The following is a 19,607-nucleotide window of genomic DNA, read 5'->3' on the forward strand; positions in this document are numbered from 1 at the left end:
TCTCCTGCGAGCTTGTCAAACTGGGGCGCAGTCCACAGCTACCTGATGGGTACTTTTAACAAGATCACCTGAGACTGTGAGCCACAAGCAGATGCAGAGGACAAGAGGGAAGAAACTGTACCAGGAGCATCATCCCACTGTTGCCCATCTGAAGCATTATCTTTGGAAGTCATAGTCAGGTGAAAGCACAAGAAAGAAATGGAGAATGTACACCTTTCAGGGTTAAAATTTTTAAAATGTGCCCATTTTTTTCATTTGGTCTATACATTTCCTAGAAATTAAATGGGAAACTCTTACTCTTTTTAAGTAATGTCTCCTGCAGAATTCCAGAATACTGAGCAGAGAAGAGAAGGTCTGCCCTGTGATGGAGCTGGCAGGATCCCCAGAGCCTAGCCCTCTCCAGTTATCCCTCTCTGCCCCTCAAGGAGCCCAAGGCTAAGCAGAACGTTGCATGGACTCCACTGTTACAGAGTGGATAGTGTCTCCCACAGCTGCTAGAGCAGAGAAATGCTGAGGAGACTGGGTTAGATGGGATGCCTACAGGGAAGAGCCTTTTAATGAGCAGTTACTATGTGCCAAAAGCTATAAAGGGCATCATTTTACATTATCCTCACACAGCCCTGTATTCCTGCTGTCATTGTCCTATTGTAGAGAGGAAGAAATAGGGTCTCAGAAATATGAAATGACTTCCCCAATGCCTCCTAGTAAAAGGCAGAGAGATTGGAACCCAGAAAGCGAACTCAAATGAGTATTCTCTTAACTATCCTGTAGCTGTTGGAAACTAGGAGATAATGCATCTCCTAGTTTCCAACAGCTACACGATAGTTAATCGAAGTAGTAGTAAAGCATCGGAGCTAGCAAAGATCTAGAGGCTACCTAGCTGCATGGAACCAGAGAGGCCTTAAATCCTGACTTCTGTCTCTTAACCTCTGTGACCCCACTTCCCCATGTAGGCATTGAGTATCTCGTGGGTTGATGTGTAAGGTGTAGACGAGATAAATACTTAATATAATACCTGCTGCATGATAAGAATGCCATGAAAAGTAATAGCTGTTATTATTTAGGAACAAAGAGAGACTCCAAGAATCTAAAGAGCATGACCAGTCTGTACAAGGGGGGATGCTCACATAGCTCCGGACTTGAAACGCTGGGCTGTCTGACTCCAGAGTCCTAGCTCACCTGGCCCCCCTTTGACCCACTTCTCCAGTGCCACTGGAAGATGGGCAGATTGCTGATGGGGGGTGTGCCCTGTGGACAGGAGCAGGAAGAAGAGGCTGGTCCCCAGCAGGTGCCCACACCACCCATTCCATGACGAAAAGCACCTGCCCCAGGGTAGCAGACTGTAGACAGCCCCTCCTAGGATGGATGGAAAGCTGGTTTCCTGTAAAACATGCCCAACCCACTCTTTCATTAAGGGAATTCCCTCTCTTGGCTGTTTTGTAAACAACTATAAATGCATTCCAGAAAGCATTTGGTTCCAGTTGTAATAAATTCACGCATAATAATAATTAGCATTTCTAGAGCACTTTGGAATCTACAAAGTGTGTTTCACATATGTTGTCTCAGCTGAGCCAGAGTTTTTTTTTTTTTTTTAAATTTTTGGGTTATCCTGTGGCTTGGACCTAGGGCCTCTGCGTGCTAGGTACATACTGTACCAGTGAGCTATTCCCCTCCTTCCAGTATCAGAGAAGTTAAAGGACTTGTATAGAACAGATTTAGTCAAACATAGAACCAGAATTACAGTCTATATTTAAAAATCTAGCCAGCCTTGTAGCATGTGCCTATAGTCTGTACTTGAGAGGCTGAGACAAAAGAATTGCTTGAGCCCAGCTTGGGCCACATAGGGAGACCTGGCTGAAATACATACATACAAATGCAGACGCCTGGCATTAGCTTGCCACTGCCAGGTGCCACCACCTTCTCTCCCAGCCTCCAGTGCAACCACTCCCTCCATAGTGACACTGAGCAGTTTGGCACCGTTGGTGGTTGGCCTCAGACGTCCCAAAAGCTGTATATTGTTTAGCCAAGTTGTGTTTTTTTTTTTTTTTTTTTTTCTTCCTCCCATATAAAGCATCCAACTTGGGGTCATGCTGGGTCTAAGTCCATTCCACCTCCAGGTCACTCTCCTCCTGTAAGAATTGCATCCATTCAGCCATAGGCTTGTTCTTTCCAGAGACTAACTTGCAGTTAATCCACACTTCACCCGAGTGAAGGCTCCTATTTAAGCAAAGTGAAGGATACGCACTTGATTCAGAGTTAGAGCTAAGTCGTGATGCTAACCTGTCCATAATTCAAGAACCAGCTTCCCAGCAAACAAAAGAATCTCATGTCCATGCCCCTCCAAAGACCGGGTGATGTACAATTTTGCCCTCTTGTTCACTGTTAAGACATCTTTGGAGACTTGCGGAACTTATTTGATAGAAAATGAAGAACATGGCAAGGTAACATGCACCTTCCCAGAATGATGAATTAGAGCAGTAGCCAAAGAGACCACCAGAGGTCATGTCTATCTCATACCCCTGACCCTCCCCTTCAGCATTCTCCAGCTCTATCAAACCAGAAGCCGTCTGCTTCTCTCTTTGACTGCTGTTCTTCCTTACCTGACTACTGTGTTGCCATTATATCAACTATCAGTGTAAAGAGACTCCCTGGCTCCTGGGATAATTACAGAGTAGCATGTGGAAGGGCAAAGGTCACAGAAAACTATGAGAGGTTTCAGATGATGTGTGTCAAAATTAGTGAGGGTAATTGTCTTATTTCTTTTTATTGCTGAGACAAAATACCCACACTCAAAGTTAAGGAAGGAAAGATCTATTTAGACCATAGTTTGTAGAGGTTTCAGTCCGTAATCAGCTAGCACCAAGGCAGAGTGGCATGGCACAGGGGCAATGCTTTAAGGCAGCAGAAGACAGCAAAAGCAGCCAGAGCAAAAGGATGTGGGCAAGCCTCTTTTCCTCCCTTATATTGTATATTGGCTGTCCACCCAGGCCCACACCATCTCCGTGCCCTCCTCTTCCAGAGCTGAGGATGTTTACAAAGTATGGACCCTGGCTCCCTGCTGATTCACTTAGTTGAACTTGTAAATTTCTCAGGTTGACACAATGAACAACATCCTAGAGCAGCAAGAGCATGTAGGCCCTTTCAGAGCAGGATGTGGAACTGCTGAGTTACTTAGTTAAGCTTTTAGACTCCTGAAGTTTGACACAATGTATCAACCATAACAATCCACCCCTTGTCAACTTGGCAACCAGACACATTGTAAACCAGTTTTCAGATAAAAAAAAAAAACATTATTTTTATCATTTTATAACTTAAACATTATAACACAGATGTAACAGTCCTTACAACCAGTATTAGGTCTATCAACGTTATATTACATCAGAACCCCCAAAGACTCATGCATGTCGCTTTATGCAAAAGGCACTTAGTCCATCTGCAAGAGTTGCCAAAGTCCTAACAGTTTTAGCATTGCTGTGAAAAGTCCAAGTACCAAGTCTCCTATGAGATAAAAGGCAAACTTTTAGTTGCAAGCCCCTATACAAATGAAAGGCTAAACACTTTCAACATTTAATGGCACAAAATAAGCATTTTTATTCCAAAAGTTACAAACGGGAATACAAAGAAATAGGACCAAAGCAAGTCCAAAATTTAACAGGGCAAGCATTAAGTCCTATAATTCTGTGTCTAGCATCTGAAGCAATCTGTGGCACATCGTGAGCTGCAGAGGGCTTGCATGACTCCACCCCTATGGCACTTGGCTACTGCTCCACCTGGTAGCAGACTTTGACAACATCTACATGGTGGTGGTTTTAGGTTCATGCAGAATGCACGAATTCTGAGGTTAAAAAGGTTTCCACCTCGATTTCAAAAGGCCTGGGAGGCCAGGCAGTGTGCCCCTGAGCAGGCAGTGTGTGAAGCTGCAAGTAAAAAGCCAGACATCCAGTAGAGACCCCAAAAGTTTAAAAAAGCCAAAAATGTGGATTGTCTGCAAAAGGCTGCAAAGAGGGAGCAAAGTGGGCCTAAAACCACCACCACATGGGTGATGACAAAGTCTGCTACCACTTGGAGCAGTAACCAGGTTTTGTTTTTTTTTTTTTTTTCCTGGCTGTAGGGGTCAAATGCCCGAATCACTGAGCACTCTGAACCTGTTTCTGAGGAACAAATTTTCTGTGCTGCTGCCATTTTGGAATCTGTTGCAGCCATTGCTGCCATTTTGGAACATAGCTCTCTGCATTTTTTTTTTCTCAAAGCAGAGTCTTTCACTTTTGCAATTTTGAGGCTGCAAAGGGTGAAGACTTGCTGCTTCTTGTGATGCCTTCAGGCCATCTTTTTGATTTTTTTTTTGTTTTGTTTTGTTTTTCCTCAGTAATCAAGATCTTCTCTGTTCTATCTTTATACTCTACAGCTTTCCTGGAGCTTTCTTTTTGGCCAACCTCACATTCTAAATCATCCTGCTGGGCTCTTTGCTCTTGATTTTCAACATAAATCTGGCTAAAAGCTTCCATGCCACAACCTCAACATTTAACTGCCTTGAAATTTTTTTGCCAGGTTAATCAGTCCACCGCCCCTAATCTCAGTCTCAGGCAAACTCTCTAGACATGAGCAAAATGCAGACAAACTTTCTGCCAAGCCTTAACACACATCAGCTGGAGTCGAACACGCAATACAGCCCTTCCCAGCAGAAACCTCCCAAGTCTGGAGTTTACTGGCAGGATTTTTATCAGCCTTTTGGTCTTTTGAGCTCTAATCAAAATCTCTCTTATAGAACAGCCTAGGGCATTCCAGCACTACTCTTTTAGGTGACATCTCTGAACCTTTTTAAACTCTTCCAACAAGCCATTTTCAAAGGCTCTTGAACCACACGATCTGGTATAGTCACAACAATGACCCCATTCCTGGTACCAAATTGTCTTGGTTATTTTTCTCTCATTGCTGAGACAAAACACCCAATGCCCAAAATTAAGGAAGGAAAGGTTTATTTAGCTCACAGTTTGTAGAGGTTTCAGCCCATAATCAGCTGGCATTAAGGCAGAGTGGCATGGCACAGGGGCAACACTTTAAGGCAGCAGAAGACAACAAAAGCAGCAAGAACAAAAGGGTGTGAGCAAGCCTCTTTTCCTCCCTTACATTGTATATTGGCTATCCGTCCACACCCACACCACCTCCATGCTGTCCTCACCCTCCTCTTCCACAAGCTGAGGAGGTTTACAAAGTAAGAACCCTGGCCCCCTGCTGAATCACCCCCTGCTGAATCACTTAGTTGAACTTTCAGACTTTGCAAGTTGACACAATAAACAACATCCTAGAGCAGCAAACACATGTCCTCTTTACCCCAGGATGTAGAATTGCTGAGTTACTTAGTTAAGCTTCTAGACTCAAGTTGATACAATATATCAACCACAACAGTAATTATACCTTCAGGAGTAAAATCCATCCCTAAAAAGAGTGCATTTTAAGAGCTTTTGCAAATAGGTCCCCCGCCCCCTCCTTTTTTTTTAAGGGAGGAAAACTAGCTGTACTGTGTGTCTGAAATACATGGAACGCACAGGCCTTTAGATGACCCTTCAGGCAGCCTGCATGTTTTCAATGCTGGGCACCCCCTTAAAAGACATGTTGCCCCACTGTACATGTGTGAAAAGGCCTGCTGGAGTACTGACCAGGATGGCAGCAGAATGTGTATCTGGGGCTGTGTGTTGAAATAGCATTGTTGAAATCTGCATTAGTCAGTTTTCTATCACTGTGACAAAATGCCTGAGACAGTCATCTTAAAAAGAGGAAGGATTTATCTTGGCTCATGGTCATTTTACTCTGTTGATTTGGGGCCTGGGTCAAGGCAGAAGCACCCTGGTATGAGTATGTGGTGGAGCAAACCTGTTCACCTCCTGGTGGCAAGCAGAGGCGGAGGAAAAGGCCAGGATCCTAGTATCCTCTTAAAGTACATGGCCCCCGTCACCTAACTTCCTTCCACAAAGTTCCCCCTCCTGCAGGATCTACCTCCTGCTGGGAACCCCATAGACCTTAACACGTGGGCCTTTGGGTGACATTTAAAATCTAAACCATAAGAAAATCTCAAAATTACCAGCAGCCATTTCAGTGTAGTACATCTTTATGAGAAGATAGGTAGACGCACCAGGTGCCCTCTAAACACTGCCTCTTGTCCTCTGGCTGGGACAGCACAGAGAGACTGGATGCCTCCACTGTGGAAAAGATGCTTATGATAGGTGGCACTAGGAAAACAACCTCTTGGGCTTTTTATGAAGACTGAGTTCTCAGTTTAATTACATAGCGCCATGTTTAAGAGCCCAGTCTGCCGTCTCTCATGCTTTATTCACGTAGTTTGCACCCCATTTTACAAGTAGATGCCATGATCCCCTCCCTCCACAGTATTTTTAATTGAGCACCTCCTATCTGCCAGGCACACTGGTGGCCTAGGCGTCTGTAGTGGTCAACAAAACAATCAAGATGCCCATCTTTGTTAAGGTAACAGTGATTGACAGAGGGAGCAGACAGTCAAGAGCTGTCTGCAGAGTCACTGCCCTGAGCTGGATGAAGTCTTGCATGCCCATAATCCAAGCACCTGGGAGGGTGAGGCAGGAAGGTCACAATTTTAAGCCCAACAGGGGCAATTTAGCAATTTAAGGATACCCTGCCTCAAAAAAAGAATAAAGTGCTGAAAGTATGGTTCACTACAAAAGACCTAGGTTCAACCCCCAGAACAACAACCAAAAAAGCCACTGCCTGAAGCTGAACCTGGTTATTGGTGAGGGCGTGAAAATGATTCTGTTTTCCCTGTTTGCTCACTCCTTACCCCTGGTCCCCTCAATTCCTTTTCTCCTCCCCTGTTTTCCTCCTCCCTGGGTTCTCAGCCTTGGAGGTGCCAGGGAGTGCTTCCTTTCCTATGCCAGCAGCCTCAGACTGGAGTTGGTTGTGAGTCCGAAACCCTTGTGCAAGGGATGTGATGATTAGATTTCACTACTTCGGCTGACAAGTGCGGGCCACTGAGAGTCTTCCCCTGATGCCTCTCTACGACACAAAAGAAGAAACATTTGAACTCCAAATTCCCGGCTTCTGATCTGGACTACCCATGCTGCCCTGTGGAGCAACAGCTCCTCTACCTCAGTTTTTGTCTTGAAGGCCAGAGCTAGAGATATTGATGCTGTAATTTAAGTACTGCTGTTCCTTAGCAACCCCTCTCAGCCATGCTTTTCATAAGTTACCCTTAGTTTCAGAGCTTCTTAGAATGACACTCTGGTAGGATCAGATCAGTGCATTTTAGGACACAAAAATGAATAGTTTCGTATAAGCCTAAGTGGTTTTATAACCCTTCATCTCTGACCCCACCTTACAGCCCCGTGGCTGACCCCATCATAGCACCGGTGGGGTTTAGGGAATCTGTTACCAAGAGCCCTTGTCTGCCTCACATACCTGCTGCCTGGGAATAATTAAAGCAAATTGTATTTGTCCAGTGAATAGTTCCTTTAAAAGCCTCATCTTGAACTCTGGCCAATGTCATCAAGCCTCAACTCATTCTCCTCTGCCCCTGACCCTCCCAAGACGTACCTATTTCCAGCACATCCCTTTCTACTCCATCTCCCTCATATCCGAGAGGGTTTTTGCCCACCAGCACAGTAGCCTGCAGAGTGTGGGGAGGTGTGGTTTCTGTAAAGGAACTGGAAAGCCAGCTCTTAACACTTCAGAGACAAAGTGTTTGAATCCCATTCCCACGGATTGCTTCAGTCCTGCTCAGTGTTAACCCTTGCAGAGTGGATGTGAACATGAGTATGTTGTCAAAGCTTCTAAAGGCCAAAAAGCTTGAACAAACTTAAATGTGTCCACCCAGCTTTCCCTGAAATTTTTGTACTCTATAATTTTTGAATATATGTATTTTGTGATATTCCTTTTTCTCACTTTCGTTAGTTGAATTCAAAACATAGTCATTGTCATATTTCAGATAATACAGAAGTAGCCAAAATAAAAGTAGTAATCTCCCAACCTCCATCCTATTCAGTTTCTGCCTCTTAGTCATAATTTACAAACAACAGTTTGGCACATATCCTTCCATACTTTTTTCAGTACTCCTGAAAATACATTTAGTACACATAACACACACAAGTGCACATGTGCACAGAGGATTGTGCATATGCACATTATATATACTACATGTGCTGGTGTATATTACCACCATTGTGTGTATTATTTGATAACATGCAGTTTTAACTTCAGCGTAGAAGAGTGGATGTCCTTATAAATCTGTTTTTACTCTTATTATTTGCACAGAATTTTGTAGTATGACTGTACCATAATTATGTCAACACCTTTCCTTATTGGGGAATGTTCAGCCATATATGTGTTTCTGCAAATAAATATTTTGCCATAGATAAACTTTTCTGACATGATTCATTATGTATTTCTGTTAAATGAAACCCAGAGAGGGCACATTTATAATTTTTTGAGTAGTGACATAGTACATTTCTTTGAGTACTATATAATCCTGTCAATAGATCATTACTACTGAGATACATTTAAAAGTTTGTGCTACTTAAAGCCTTTTGCTAGGTCTGCACTGGTCTGGTAGACTTCAAGTTGATTGTATTTACACTTTTGTTATTTAAAAAAAATTATATATATATAAAATCTTCTTCCAGGTTAGATTTATAAGTTACCTCAGCTTAATTGGATTATACCTCCATGCAATTAGGACTAAAATGCCATTTAGATAAAGGTAGCTGGCTCAGATGTCATCCTTCTGCCAGTGTCAAATCAAAACCTCCAATAAATGATGAGTTTATTTGGGAATGAAGTCAGAGTCCATTAGAGCCTGCAGGTGTGTAGAAAGTTGTTTAGCAGCGACTGGATTGCTAGGAGGTGAAACTGTACAGGTGGTCAATACCTGAGCTGTTGGAGAGGTTAGAAACTCAAAACGTTTGGTAAATGTAAAAGATAGAGTATTATTAAACCAGGCAAGGTGGCACATGCCTGCAATCCCAGCTCTCTTGGAAGTTGAAGCAGGAGAATCACAAATTTGAGCCCAGGATGGACAAGATAGCACAGTGGTGGCAAACCTATGGCACAGTTGTTATTGTGTTTTTTATTAAGACAAAAGATGCTAGTGTAGAGTTGTTTTTTCTAAACTAAAACCTAAAATTCAGGTTTAATTGCAGTGTGGGCACTTTGCAATGAATAAATGGGTTTTGCATTGCAGTACGGCACTCGATCTCTAAGAGGCTCTTGGGAGATGCTGAGGTCCTACATAGCCAGATTAGCTTGAGCTGATCCTACAAGCTTATGCATTGTAGGATTTATCTTGTTAGAGATTTATAGAACACAAGGTGAATATTCGCCAAATTTGTTTGACTTGGAAACATTTTTTAAAGAGTACTGTCTTCTTTTAAGGCATTCACTTTCCATTGAATGTAAGGTGAAAAATGCCAGTACATAGTTCAGTCTTACTTTTTGTTTTTAAAAATGTAGTGTATAGGGGCTGGGGATTTAGCTCAGCAGCAAAAGCGCCTGCCTGGCAAGCGCAAGGTCGTGAGTTCGGTTCCCGGTACCGCAGAAAAACCAAAAAAAATGTAATGTATACATGTATTATATGTATTCATATATATATTTGTACATTTGTATGTATGAATGTATGGAAAACTTAGAAAAATATATGAAAAGGTCCTCTCAGAGTTGTGAAATAGTTTATAATTTTTTTCTGTATGAATTTCTCAAATTTTCTGCAAAAGAAAAAATACTACTTTCCAAATTGAAAAAAAAAAGTTGCTTTTAAATTCCCAGATTGCTTGTAAGAACCACCAGTGAAAAGGGACTTAGCTCTAGTTGCCAAAGTGGAAGAAATAGCTATACAAAAACAAAACATAAGCCTTGGCAGCAGATCTGAGTTCATCCTCCTGTCTGTGATCCTGGGCAAAGCATTTAACCTCGGGCTGCCACTTACCAAATAAGAATATGGTAATACCTCCCACACAGCTGGGGGGAAAATCCTGGCAGATACTGTAGCATGCTGGTAGATGGGCAAAGATGGTTTGTTTCAAACTTTGGGTTAGTGATTGCATATATAGGGACACAGCTCTTTAAATGAAGCTTGCTGTGTTGGGGTAAATGTTTTCACTGAAGAAATATACTTCTGAAATGATGAATGATGCTCTTACTCTTGAGCAGAGGATACGGTTCACTGCATCAGATCAGAGGGAAATGAGATTTTCAGACTAATTTAGATAGATGATTTCCATTTAATTTTGAGACAGTTCTTTTTTCCTCCTCTAGATGCTTTCAGCATTTGTCAAATAATTGTCATAAAGATAAGGTTTTACTTACCAGGATCCATTATCTGTGACTCACCCCTGCCTTTGGCTTTTTTTCCCCTCAAAATCCTCAAATTTTTTTTTAAAATTAAAGAATTTAGTTGGTTTCTCCTAGGATTAGAGAATTTCTTTTTGGCAAGATTGTCTTTTAATGGGTAACGTATAATTACTTTAAAATGTTAAGATTTTGGGGCCGTGCGTGGTAAACTTTACCGTTAAAAGTATTCCTTCATGCTTCCTTCACAGCTGTTTTTTGCAGTGATTTTTTTTTTTTTACCTCTTTATTTGTCATACAGCAACTTTACAGAAAGAAGCCAGGTTTGGCTATCACCTATGCAAAGCTGCCTCAGAATTTGGATAAAAATCGATATAAAGATGTGCTGCCTTGTGAGTATCTAACATGAGCGCTCCTTCCCCCCCTGCACTGAGATAATGTTTCCCTTTTTAAAACAGATTGCCTGGTATTCTGGAACGATTTCCAGTGTGTCTGTAAACACCGCCGTCTTTGCTGCAGCCATTTCAGACTGAACAGTTGGGGAATAGTGTTTATGCTAATGAGGCAAGAGCTGCAGATGGGGCTGGGAACTGAACCCTTGTTTACTTGGTGTGATAAAAATAACGCTCAGAATAATCGGTAAATTTTCCTCTCTCCCACAGATGACACCACCCGGGTATTATTGCAGGGACATGAAGATTATATTAATGCAAGTTATGTGAATGTAAGTTAAGAATCTGGGTGTAAGAGAGAGCATGCTCATCATTGTAAGGAGGGCCTGAACAGCCAGAGGGGTGCGTTGTAACTGACCAAGTGCCCTCTTGCACATTTCAGCTGGACAGCCATGTGAGGGAAGGGGAGTAGTCTGATCTCACAGAGGAGAAAACTAAGGTTCAGAGAGGTGGAATAATTTGAAAAGCCACAAAGCTAAGAGCAGATGGGACTGAAATGTATCCTATGTTTCTCATTCTGTCGTCCACATGCTTTTGTACTGGGCAGTTGCCCGTAAGGTGTTTGGTTTTGCCAGTGGTGTGTTAGTAACTTTCTGTGGCTTCTCCCATGTAATTAATGCCAGCTTGCCTAAAAATAAGAAAAATAAGACCGCCTCATATATATAATCCAAAAAGGAAAAAGGAAAAGGCTTACTTACACATTGGACGAAAGGAATTCTTTTTTTTTCCTCTGAAAATGCATCCGAACTTTAGTTCTGTGAACTTCAGTTTCATCTAAACTTCAGGTCAGCAAACTTGTTCTGTAGAGGGCCATATAGTAAATATTTGTCTTTGCATTTAAAATGTGACCATTTACAAATGTTGGAAACTACACTTAGTTTGCAAGGTGCCAGACAGATCAGCCCTCAGGCCAGAGTCTACTAAACCCTGATCTAAATAAACAGGATTTCTCAGATATCATCTCAAGTTACAGCGAAATATCTAGAACTTCCCTAAAAAAAAGATCTGCCCAATGATTCCTCTTATTCTAAAACATCTATGAGACTGGATACATGGGCCCTCGCTTCAGCGTTCAGAAATGGTGAAGCAGCAGCCCTACAAAAGGTCTGGTCTTTCCATGTTATCCAGGATCAAGGAAGCCATTAGCTCAACCACTAACCAATCCACAAGTTGGGATCCTTCATTCACCTTCCACCCTAAGAACGGTGGGCCACAGTGCCAATGTGAAGCTCAGAGAGTTCTGAGTGTGCTTTCTCAGAAAGCACTTAGTCCAGAGGGGAAAAGGGGAAAATGGAACAGAATGAAAGAAATGTCACTTTAAAGCATTTCAGCATTTGATGTCAAGATTGACCAACTTAGTGATACAACCATTAGATGGCATGCAGAAAGCAAGGTGTGGCTAAAGTTGTTATAATTCTCTGTTGTTTATGCTTTACACAAGATAGTCCCTACTCTGATTTCATGGCATATGAAGTATATTCCAAAAAAACTTTAAAAAGCAAGTAAATAAAAACAAATTTTGGTAGCAAATACTGCATAGGAAAAGACTTAAGGTGACGATTGCTGAAAGTGCATATGGCTGATAATTGGTTATATTTAGGATAGGACAATCAAAGTCTTTTAAACTCTGTCCTGTTAAAAGGGACATTCTAGGTTGTTCCGACCAAGTACCATACAGTTTAATCTTAAAGATCTTAATGCTGGCATTATTGTCAAATCTTTCACAAGAATTTTTAGAAATAACTTTTTCTTTGATTTTTCTCATTTGATTTTTCTGGTGTGATACAAGTCAGCAAGAACAGTTTTGAAAGGCAGACCTTTGTCTACTTTGTGGCAGTCACAGACTCTAATACTTTACCAACCTCTTACCAGATGGAAATTCCTGCTGCTCACCTTATGAACAAGTATATTGCCACTCAGGGGCCCCTGCCACATACCTGTGCACAATTTTGGCAAGTCGTCTGGGATCAGAAGTTGTCACTGATTGTCATGTTGACAACTCTCACAGAGCGAGGGCGGGTAAGTGGCGTGATTTCCAATTCAAATGTGTGCAGTGTGACACTGTGCTGTACAGAACGTGAATCCCAGGGCTAGAATAGATGTGCCAGTCCAGCCCCAGTGTGACCCATAAATCTCCTGTTTGGACCAAATGGACACCCCAAGGACAGGAAGCTCCGTCTTCTTCCTGTCGACCTCAGGCATGGGTCTCTTATAATAAGCAGAAGGCAATTTCCTCTTGCCTCATCCTCGCTGCCTCAGAACCGTCTGTTGGTTGTGGCTTTGCCCACCCCAGGTAAGTGCTGGAACAGAAAGAGCATGTGTACCACCTAAATAGGGCTGTAAAAAGTAAGAGGAATTCCACTGTACCATTTTCCATGGAAACACATCACTGTTTACATAACAGAAGTCGGTGTGCTAGGGGTACTTTTATCATGAAAGCCCTACCTGCTAGATATGTCTGCATATGTTCCTTGTGAAGTGTATATTCAGAAACACATGCCAAAATCAAATATTATTTTGAACCACCTGATATGAGTGATCTGCTTTTCACTGTCTCCAAAGGTTTCTTCCCCAGTGTGTAGTTCAGCATGCCAGAGCAATCCATGTTGAAAGTGAGGTTACACAGGAGTTGGAATAGGTAGTACTTTGGAGAAGAACAGTCTACTACTTTCTCACCTGATACAATAAATAAGATTTTCTACTAATTCTAAAGAGTCCCATAGGTAGCAAAGAGCTCTTATATGTGTTGTCCCAGTCAGACAGCTCACCACTGCTGCTAAAATACTTCCAAGTCTTCGAGTCTATCATGTGGGTGCTCAGCTCCAACGTTTTAAAAATTTCTTCCCGCAATGAATGTATCACTTTCAACTTCCACCCCCATTTAGTTGTGCAACAGAGAAAACACAAAATAAGTTCCCCTGTACTCTATGTGATACCCCTCCAGATATCTGAACATAACTTTGGACTTCCATTAAGGTCAAAAGAGCGCATGTGGACTGTGTCTTAATTTTGGCATTGAACCAGCTTCTCCTCTTAGCACTTGTCAGTGTTTTCATTTTCTGGGGCACAGTACTCAGCACTCACAACTTAAAGAAGGAGATGTTTAATTTAGCTTATGCTTTAGGGGGACTGGGCCCATGGTAAACTGGCTCCAAAACAGGAACATCATGGCAGACAAAGCAGAGATGCTTATTTCGTGGTGGTTGAGAACAGCGCCAGAGAAGAATGAGTGAGGACCATATATAATACTCAAAACCATGACTTAGCCATACATAGCCAGGAGCATACTTTATTAATCTGCTAGGCATTTTTTAATCCAATGAAGTTGACATATCAGGATTAATAGTCATAATTCACTCCTTGTCAACTTCACACCCAAACATATCTCCTTAAACCAGACTTAATCTCCAAATAAAAACAATAGCAAGTTCATAATTTGACCTAATATAATAAGACTACTCCCCATACAACCAGAAATGCAATAGTCCCTTCCTGATCTCAACAGTTCCAGCATTTTTCAGAAGTCCGAGTCTCTTCTGAGACTCAAGGCAACCTCTTACCTCTGAAGCTCTATAAAAATCAAAAGCAAGTTACATAATCCCAAGGTAAAATGGTATATGGCAATGATGGTGAACGTTTTAGAGACTAAGTGCTCAAACTATAACTCAGAACCCACTTATTTATTACAAAGTGCCAGTACTTCAAATAGACCTGAATACTGACATTTTAGTTTAGAAAAAATAACTCTACATTAGCATCTTTTGTCTTAAAAGAAAAGTACAATAACTTGCATGCCATAGGTTCACCACCACTGGCATAGAGTAAACATTCCCATTCCAAAAAGTAGGGTTGGGGAACAGAAAGCAGTCAGACCAAAGAAAGACCAAAACCCAGCAGGATAAACACTAAGTCTGTACCTCCATATCTGACATCTGGAGCACATGATGAAAAGATGTCAGTTCTAGAGGGCTTTGGCAGTCACCCTTACAGCCCTGCTTATTGAAACCCATATGGCCCCTCTTGGTTCTACTTCGTTCTACAGGCTTCCTCATCACACTTATTTCCTCATTCCATATTTCTGTCATCATTAATTTGCTGGGGTCTCCACTGCACCCCAGTCTCATGGCTTCATTTTCTGCCCTTTCAGGGCTCCTTCCCCTGAAATCTGGGTAGAAGCTTTCCTGACTCCACAACTGTTGCAGTCTGCATGTCAGTAAAACCAGCTTCACATAGGCAAACACCAAGATTGTCTGCCCCCTCAAGCAGTAGCTGGGCCCTTTTGGGTCATGACTATAGCAGCCTCTGGGTTCCTGGATGGCTGAGTACAGTGAAATGAATCCCAGGGAACCAGTTCCCTAGGAGGCCCTTGTCAAGCAAGAATCCCAGGGACAGTCTTCTCAAAGGAAGTGTCTAAACATTTGCAACCTTGACCTTGCAATGGCTGAGGTCTTGCTGATTCCTGAGGTACCCTCAAGTCATCTTTTCTTGTCCCTATACAAAGTACTTTCTTTCTAATGATACTAATCTTCTTGTTAGCCACACCTCCTTTGGCCTCAACTTTATACATGGTTTTTCCTGCACCAAAATTTATGTTTTTCAAAATTTTTGGTTTTGCGCACAATTCTCATTATAAATCTGGCTAAAACCAGCCAGTAGTGTCCATGGCACAGCTTAAATGTTAGATTGTCTTTAAATCTCCTTTACAGATTATCTAGTTTCTTGTCCTTAATCTCAGTTTCTTGCATAGTCTCAGGACATGGGCAAAATGCAGACAAATTTCTTAACCAGGGTGTGACACACAACCAGTAGTCCATGTGCCAGTGGAGTCCTTGTTTTCGACTAAAGCCTCCTGATCCTGGCCTTTACTGTCAATATTGTGGTTTTTTGCAGTCTGGCTAGAATCACCCACCCATTAAGCTATAATACATTTGAAGATTTCTGTAGCCCACATTTCCAAACCTTTCCAAATGTCCACAAACCAGTTCTAAAGGCTTCTAAACTACACAGTGAGGTACAGTCATAGCAACAACCCCACTCCTAGTACCAATTTTTTGTATTAGTTGGCCTTTCTGTTGCTGGACACAGTACCTGATACCAACAATTTTAAAAAAGGAGAAGTTTAATTTGGTTCACAGTTTCTGTCCATGGTCATCTGACTCTAAAGTCAGAAACATCATGCCAGAAGAGTGTAGCAAAGCAAAGTTGCTTTGTTCATGGCAGCCAGAAAGCTGAAGAGGGGAACAGTGCCAGAGCATAAGGGTTGAGGGACCAGACATAAACCCCAGGCCAATACCTGTATGATCCACCCAGACATACCTGGAAATACGCTCCCACAATGCCAAGGGCGTATCCCAAACCCAGTGAAGCTGAAACTCCACCCCAGTCACCACAGTGTTAATACCCTTGACTCTTGGAACCTTAATTCAGCACTCTAGGGCCAGACTAGATTGAAAGCATGGCTCCTTTTAAGCAAGTAGCGTCTCTCACCCTCGGCTCTCCTGAATGTTTGGTGGAGATGGTAACAGTGCCTACTTTTAAGGGTTGGTGAAGACTGGGGCAGTACATGTAAAGGGCTTAGAGAACTGTATGTCACAGATGTTCAACAGATACTGCTGTGGCTCTCTGTTGTTGTTATCATCACTGGTTGGACTCAGTCCTCAGCTCTGGCCTTTAGGAAACTCTTTAGTGCTTCCTTATCTCTTTGTGTTAGCTCATTCCTAGCTTTGTGTTACTTACAGGCTCAGTAAGAATTTCTTCTCATTATTTAAATTACTGACAGAAAAGTATAAAGTTCTCAGGAAGCAGGAGCAACTCCTCCTGAATGCTGTTAATCCTGACAGTTCTGTTCTCATCTCCTGTTACTCTATCTCCTCTACCCAGTTACCATGAGAGACTGTCAGAGGCTCAGGCGAAATCACTATGCAACAGCTCTGATACCACCTGATCTCTTTGTCTAGAAGTCTCATTTTTATCTATTTTAGTTTTAGTTATTTTTTAAATTTTGTTTTTATAAGAAGTGAAGTTAGCATGGACCCTTTTTGGATTTAGGGAACCCCAGCTGGCTCACAGTACTGTCCTCCTTATTTTTCTAAGTATCTGCAACTATCTAGATCTGTGGTGTAGAGGCTAAGAAGGCATGCCCTAAAGCCATGCTGAGTTCAAATCCCGTCTCTACTACTTCTACCTTTATGGCTTATTGACAGCATAAAATGGAATAAAAAATACCACCTGTCCTGTGGGGTTGTGGGAAAATTGAATGAGTTCATTTAGGAAGCCACTTGGAAGAAAGCTTGGCATGCAATAAATATATAAGTACTAGCTAGCAGTAACAGCAGTAATAATTTCAGTACCACCCTAATGACTATTACTAGAGCTCAATTGTATTTGTTTTGCAGTCTTCCTATTTTTCTTTAAATTGACTTACCTTTTTTTGGTGTAATAAATTTCCTTCAAAGATATTTCTTAAGTAGAAATTGGTATCATTTGCCATAAAAAGAAGGTATGTTTAAAAATATAAAGACTGCAAAACAAAATAATACTACTAAATTCTAAATACTCCTGCCTTCCAGACTCAACATGAGTCCTGCATTGTTTTACTGTTGGTCTGTATTATAAAAATAAAAGTAAAGTATTAGAAAAGTAACGTTAAAGTAGTGCTAGACCCAAACTGAGCCTCTCTACTTGGCACAATCCGAAATACTACGTGAGACAAAAATCACTTTCCCACCGTGCAGTTCTACATGTCCTAACGTGCCACCAGTATCCCTACTTGACATCCCACACTGGTGCTTCAGGTAAACGGCAAACCTTTGGCCATGTCATTCCATGTTCTACTGGCTTTCTTTGGTCCCTTATTCTGTTACTTTGGTAGCTGATGCTCCAGATTCCTAAGGAGTGTTTTATGGAGGTGCCATCCTGCCCTCTTACGAGGTCTTTTAGTTCAGTATGCGACTCCTTAGAGCCAGCGCCTCAAGCTATTCAGGCAACTCTGTGCTGTCACTGGCTGCTTATCTGTGTCAGGCTTCTCTTTCCCATTTCCAGCTAGACAGTCATCCTGAGAGAAAGGGGGGCTCCGCATAGGAGCAGTTTGGTGACAGAGGATCCACCCTGGACAGCAGCCCCTTCCTTGCCTTGCTCCACGTGGTCCAGCTCAGGAGCAAAGGCCCTTTCTGCTACACTGCTCTTCCAGGTCCTGCCCCTCCTGCTCCATGCTTTGTCGTCCCTCTTTTGTTGGTGTCCGCTCTGAAGTTGAGCTCATCGGAGGTCCCCATGTGACCTGGCACATTTCTTTGTGCCTTGTCTTTTCTCCCTGGCTGAACCCATCTGCAGCTTCATCAGTATCGTGGAAGAGAGGCTCCAACCTCCCTTGAGGCCTTCCGTTCCCTTTTCCCTTTAGCAGCTCTGGCCCTGGGGACTTGCTCTTGTTTATCACTTGTTAGAAGCTGGTCTTCCAAATTCCAGGGTGCGCGTTTCCCCCGCTCCTGTTACACACTCCCGACTGACTGGAGCCCTTTGTCCCTGTGTCCTCCTCATCACACGCCCTTTTTCTGGAATCAGTTGTTCCAGGCAGCAGCTTTGCCCCTCTCTTTTTCTGAGAGATGAAATTTCTAGCACATCTTGTCTGTTTTCTTCCATGTTGTCCCTTTGATAGTGGGGACTCCTAGCAAGTGTGTGTTGGCCTCTCTGCTTTGCTGGGGTTTGCCATAAGGAGAGCATCCCCAAAGCCTCACACCACCAGGTAGTCAGATGCCCAGTGCAGGGTCACTTAACTTCACCCTTGTGTTCCTTCCATCCAGAATGGTTTGTACTATGCTTTCCCTTGAAGCCAGGGCTCTCGTCTACCGGTGTCGCTTCTCAGTTGGGAAGTCATTGTCCCTCACCTTCCATCAGGCATTTCTTCTGGAGGGAAATTATTTTTTACATTTATGTAAAATCTAGGAATAACACAGATAACCTTCCTTCCCAGTCTACCAATCATTAGAGGTGCAGGCTGTGGGTCAGAGGAGGTGTGGGAATTCTGGAACCATCACTTTTAACTGTGTAACCTTGGAGCAGCCTCTAAGCCGCAGTTTCATTATCACTAGAAAGGAGAAGGCAGTGCTCATCTCTTGGATCCTTTTGAAGGTGGCAGTGCACTACCCTGGGTCTGCCTGTGGCAGGTGTTCTGCATGGGGTGGTGACTCCCCATCCTGTTGTCCTCATCTCATCGGCCAGAGACAAATGAGCTTGCCACTCAGAGTAACACTAAGGGGCCCCAGATGGTCTTGGGAATGATGCGAGGTGGTGCGAAGAGGTCTGGGTTGCCCAGAGCTCTGCTAGCACTTGCGTTCTTTGTTACAGTGTGTTTGGTACAGCGTGCTCAGGGCCGTAAGGCTCCTCTGCTGGGAGCTTGTTTCTGAGTCACGTTTTGTCCTGCCCTCTGGGTGGTCCAGCAAATGGAGCTGGGCACTGACTCCTTCACCTCCTGACCCCAGTCCTCTCTCTTCACTTCCTCGTAGGACACATCCACCCAAATGTCCTCACATAGCAATGTTCCCAGAGTCACCAGCCCCATGTGTACACCACATGCAGGCCAGCCCTCGGGCCCACCATGCTGGCTGGTGGTACACGTCTGCTCCATCACCCAAGCCAGGAATGGGCCTTGGCTGCTCCCTTTTCTTCTTTTCCCTGTCCACTTACTGTGCCCTACCCCGCTGACCATCTCCTGAGACTCACACACCGTCCTCTCCTCAGTCCCTGTGCCCCACCCCTTGCTCTCAGAGCCTTTGTATTTCTCCCAAGGACGTCAGCAGCCTCCCTAGTGGACACAGCTTTGAGAGAGCTTGCCAGAGGTCACCTTGGTCGCGCATT

General features: G+C 43.0%; 1 protein-coding gene across 1 annotated transcript in view; it reads left to right on the forward strand.

Moving 5' to 3' along the window:
- Ptpn3 (protein tyrosine phosphatase, non-receptor type 3) overlaps window positions 1-19,607 on the forward strand; it is a gene marked incomplete at its 5' end in the record, with an annotated part of 84,757 nt that overhangs the window by 54,843 nt on the left and 10,307 nt on the right. The window contains 3 exon segments of the mRNA XM_013513248.1: window positions 10,607-10,697; window positions 10,968-11,029; window positions 12,630-12,776. Of these exon segments, the coding sequence (XP_013368702.1) occupies window positions 10,607-10,697; window positions 10,968-11,029; window positions 12,630-12,776 (300 nt within the window).

The sequence above is a fragment of the Chinchilla lanigera genome, unplaced genomic scaffold (assembly GCF_000276665.1).
Source record: "Chinchilla lanigera isolate Chin_1 unplaced genomic scaffold, ChiLan1.0 scaffold00018, whole genome shotgun sequence".
Taxonomy (NCBI): domain Eukaryota; kingdom Metazoa; phylum Chordata; class Mammalia; order Rodentia; family Chinchillidae; genus Chinchilla; species Chinchilla lanigera.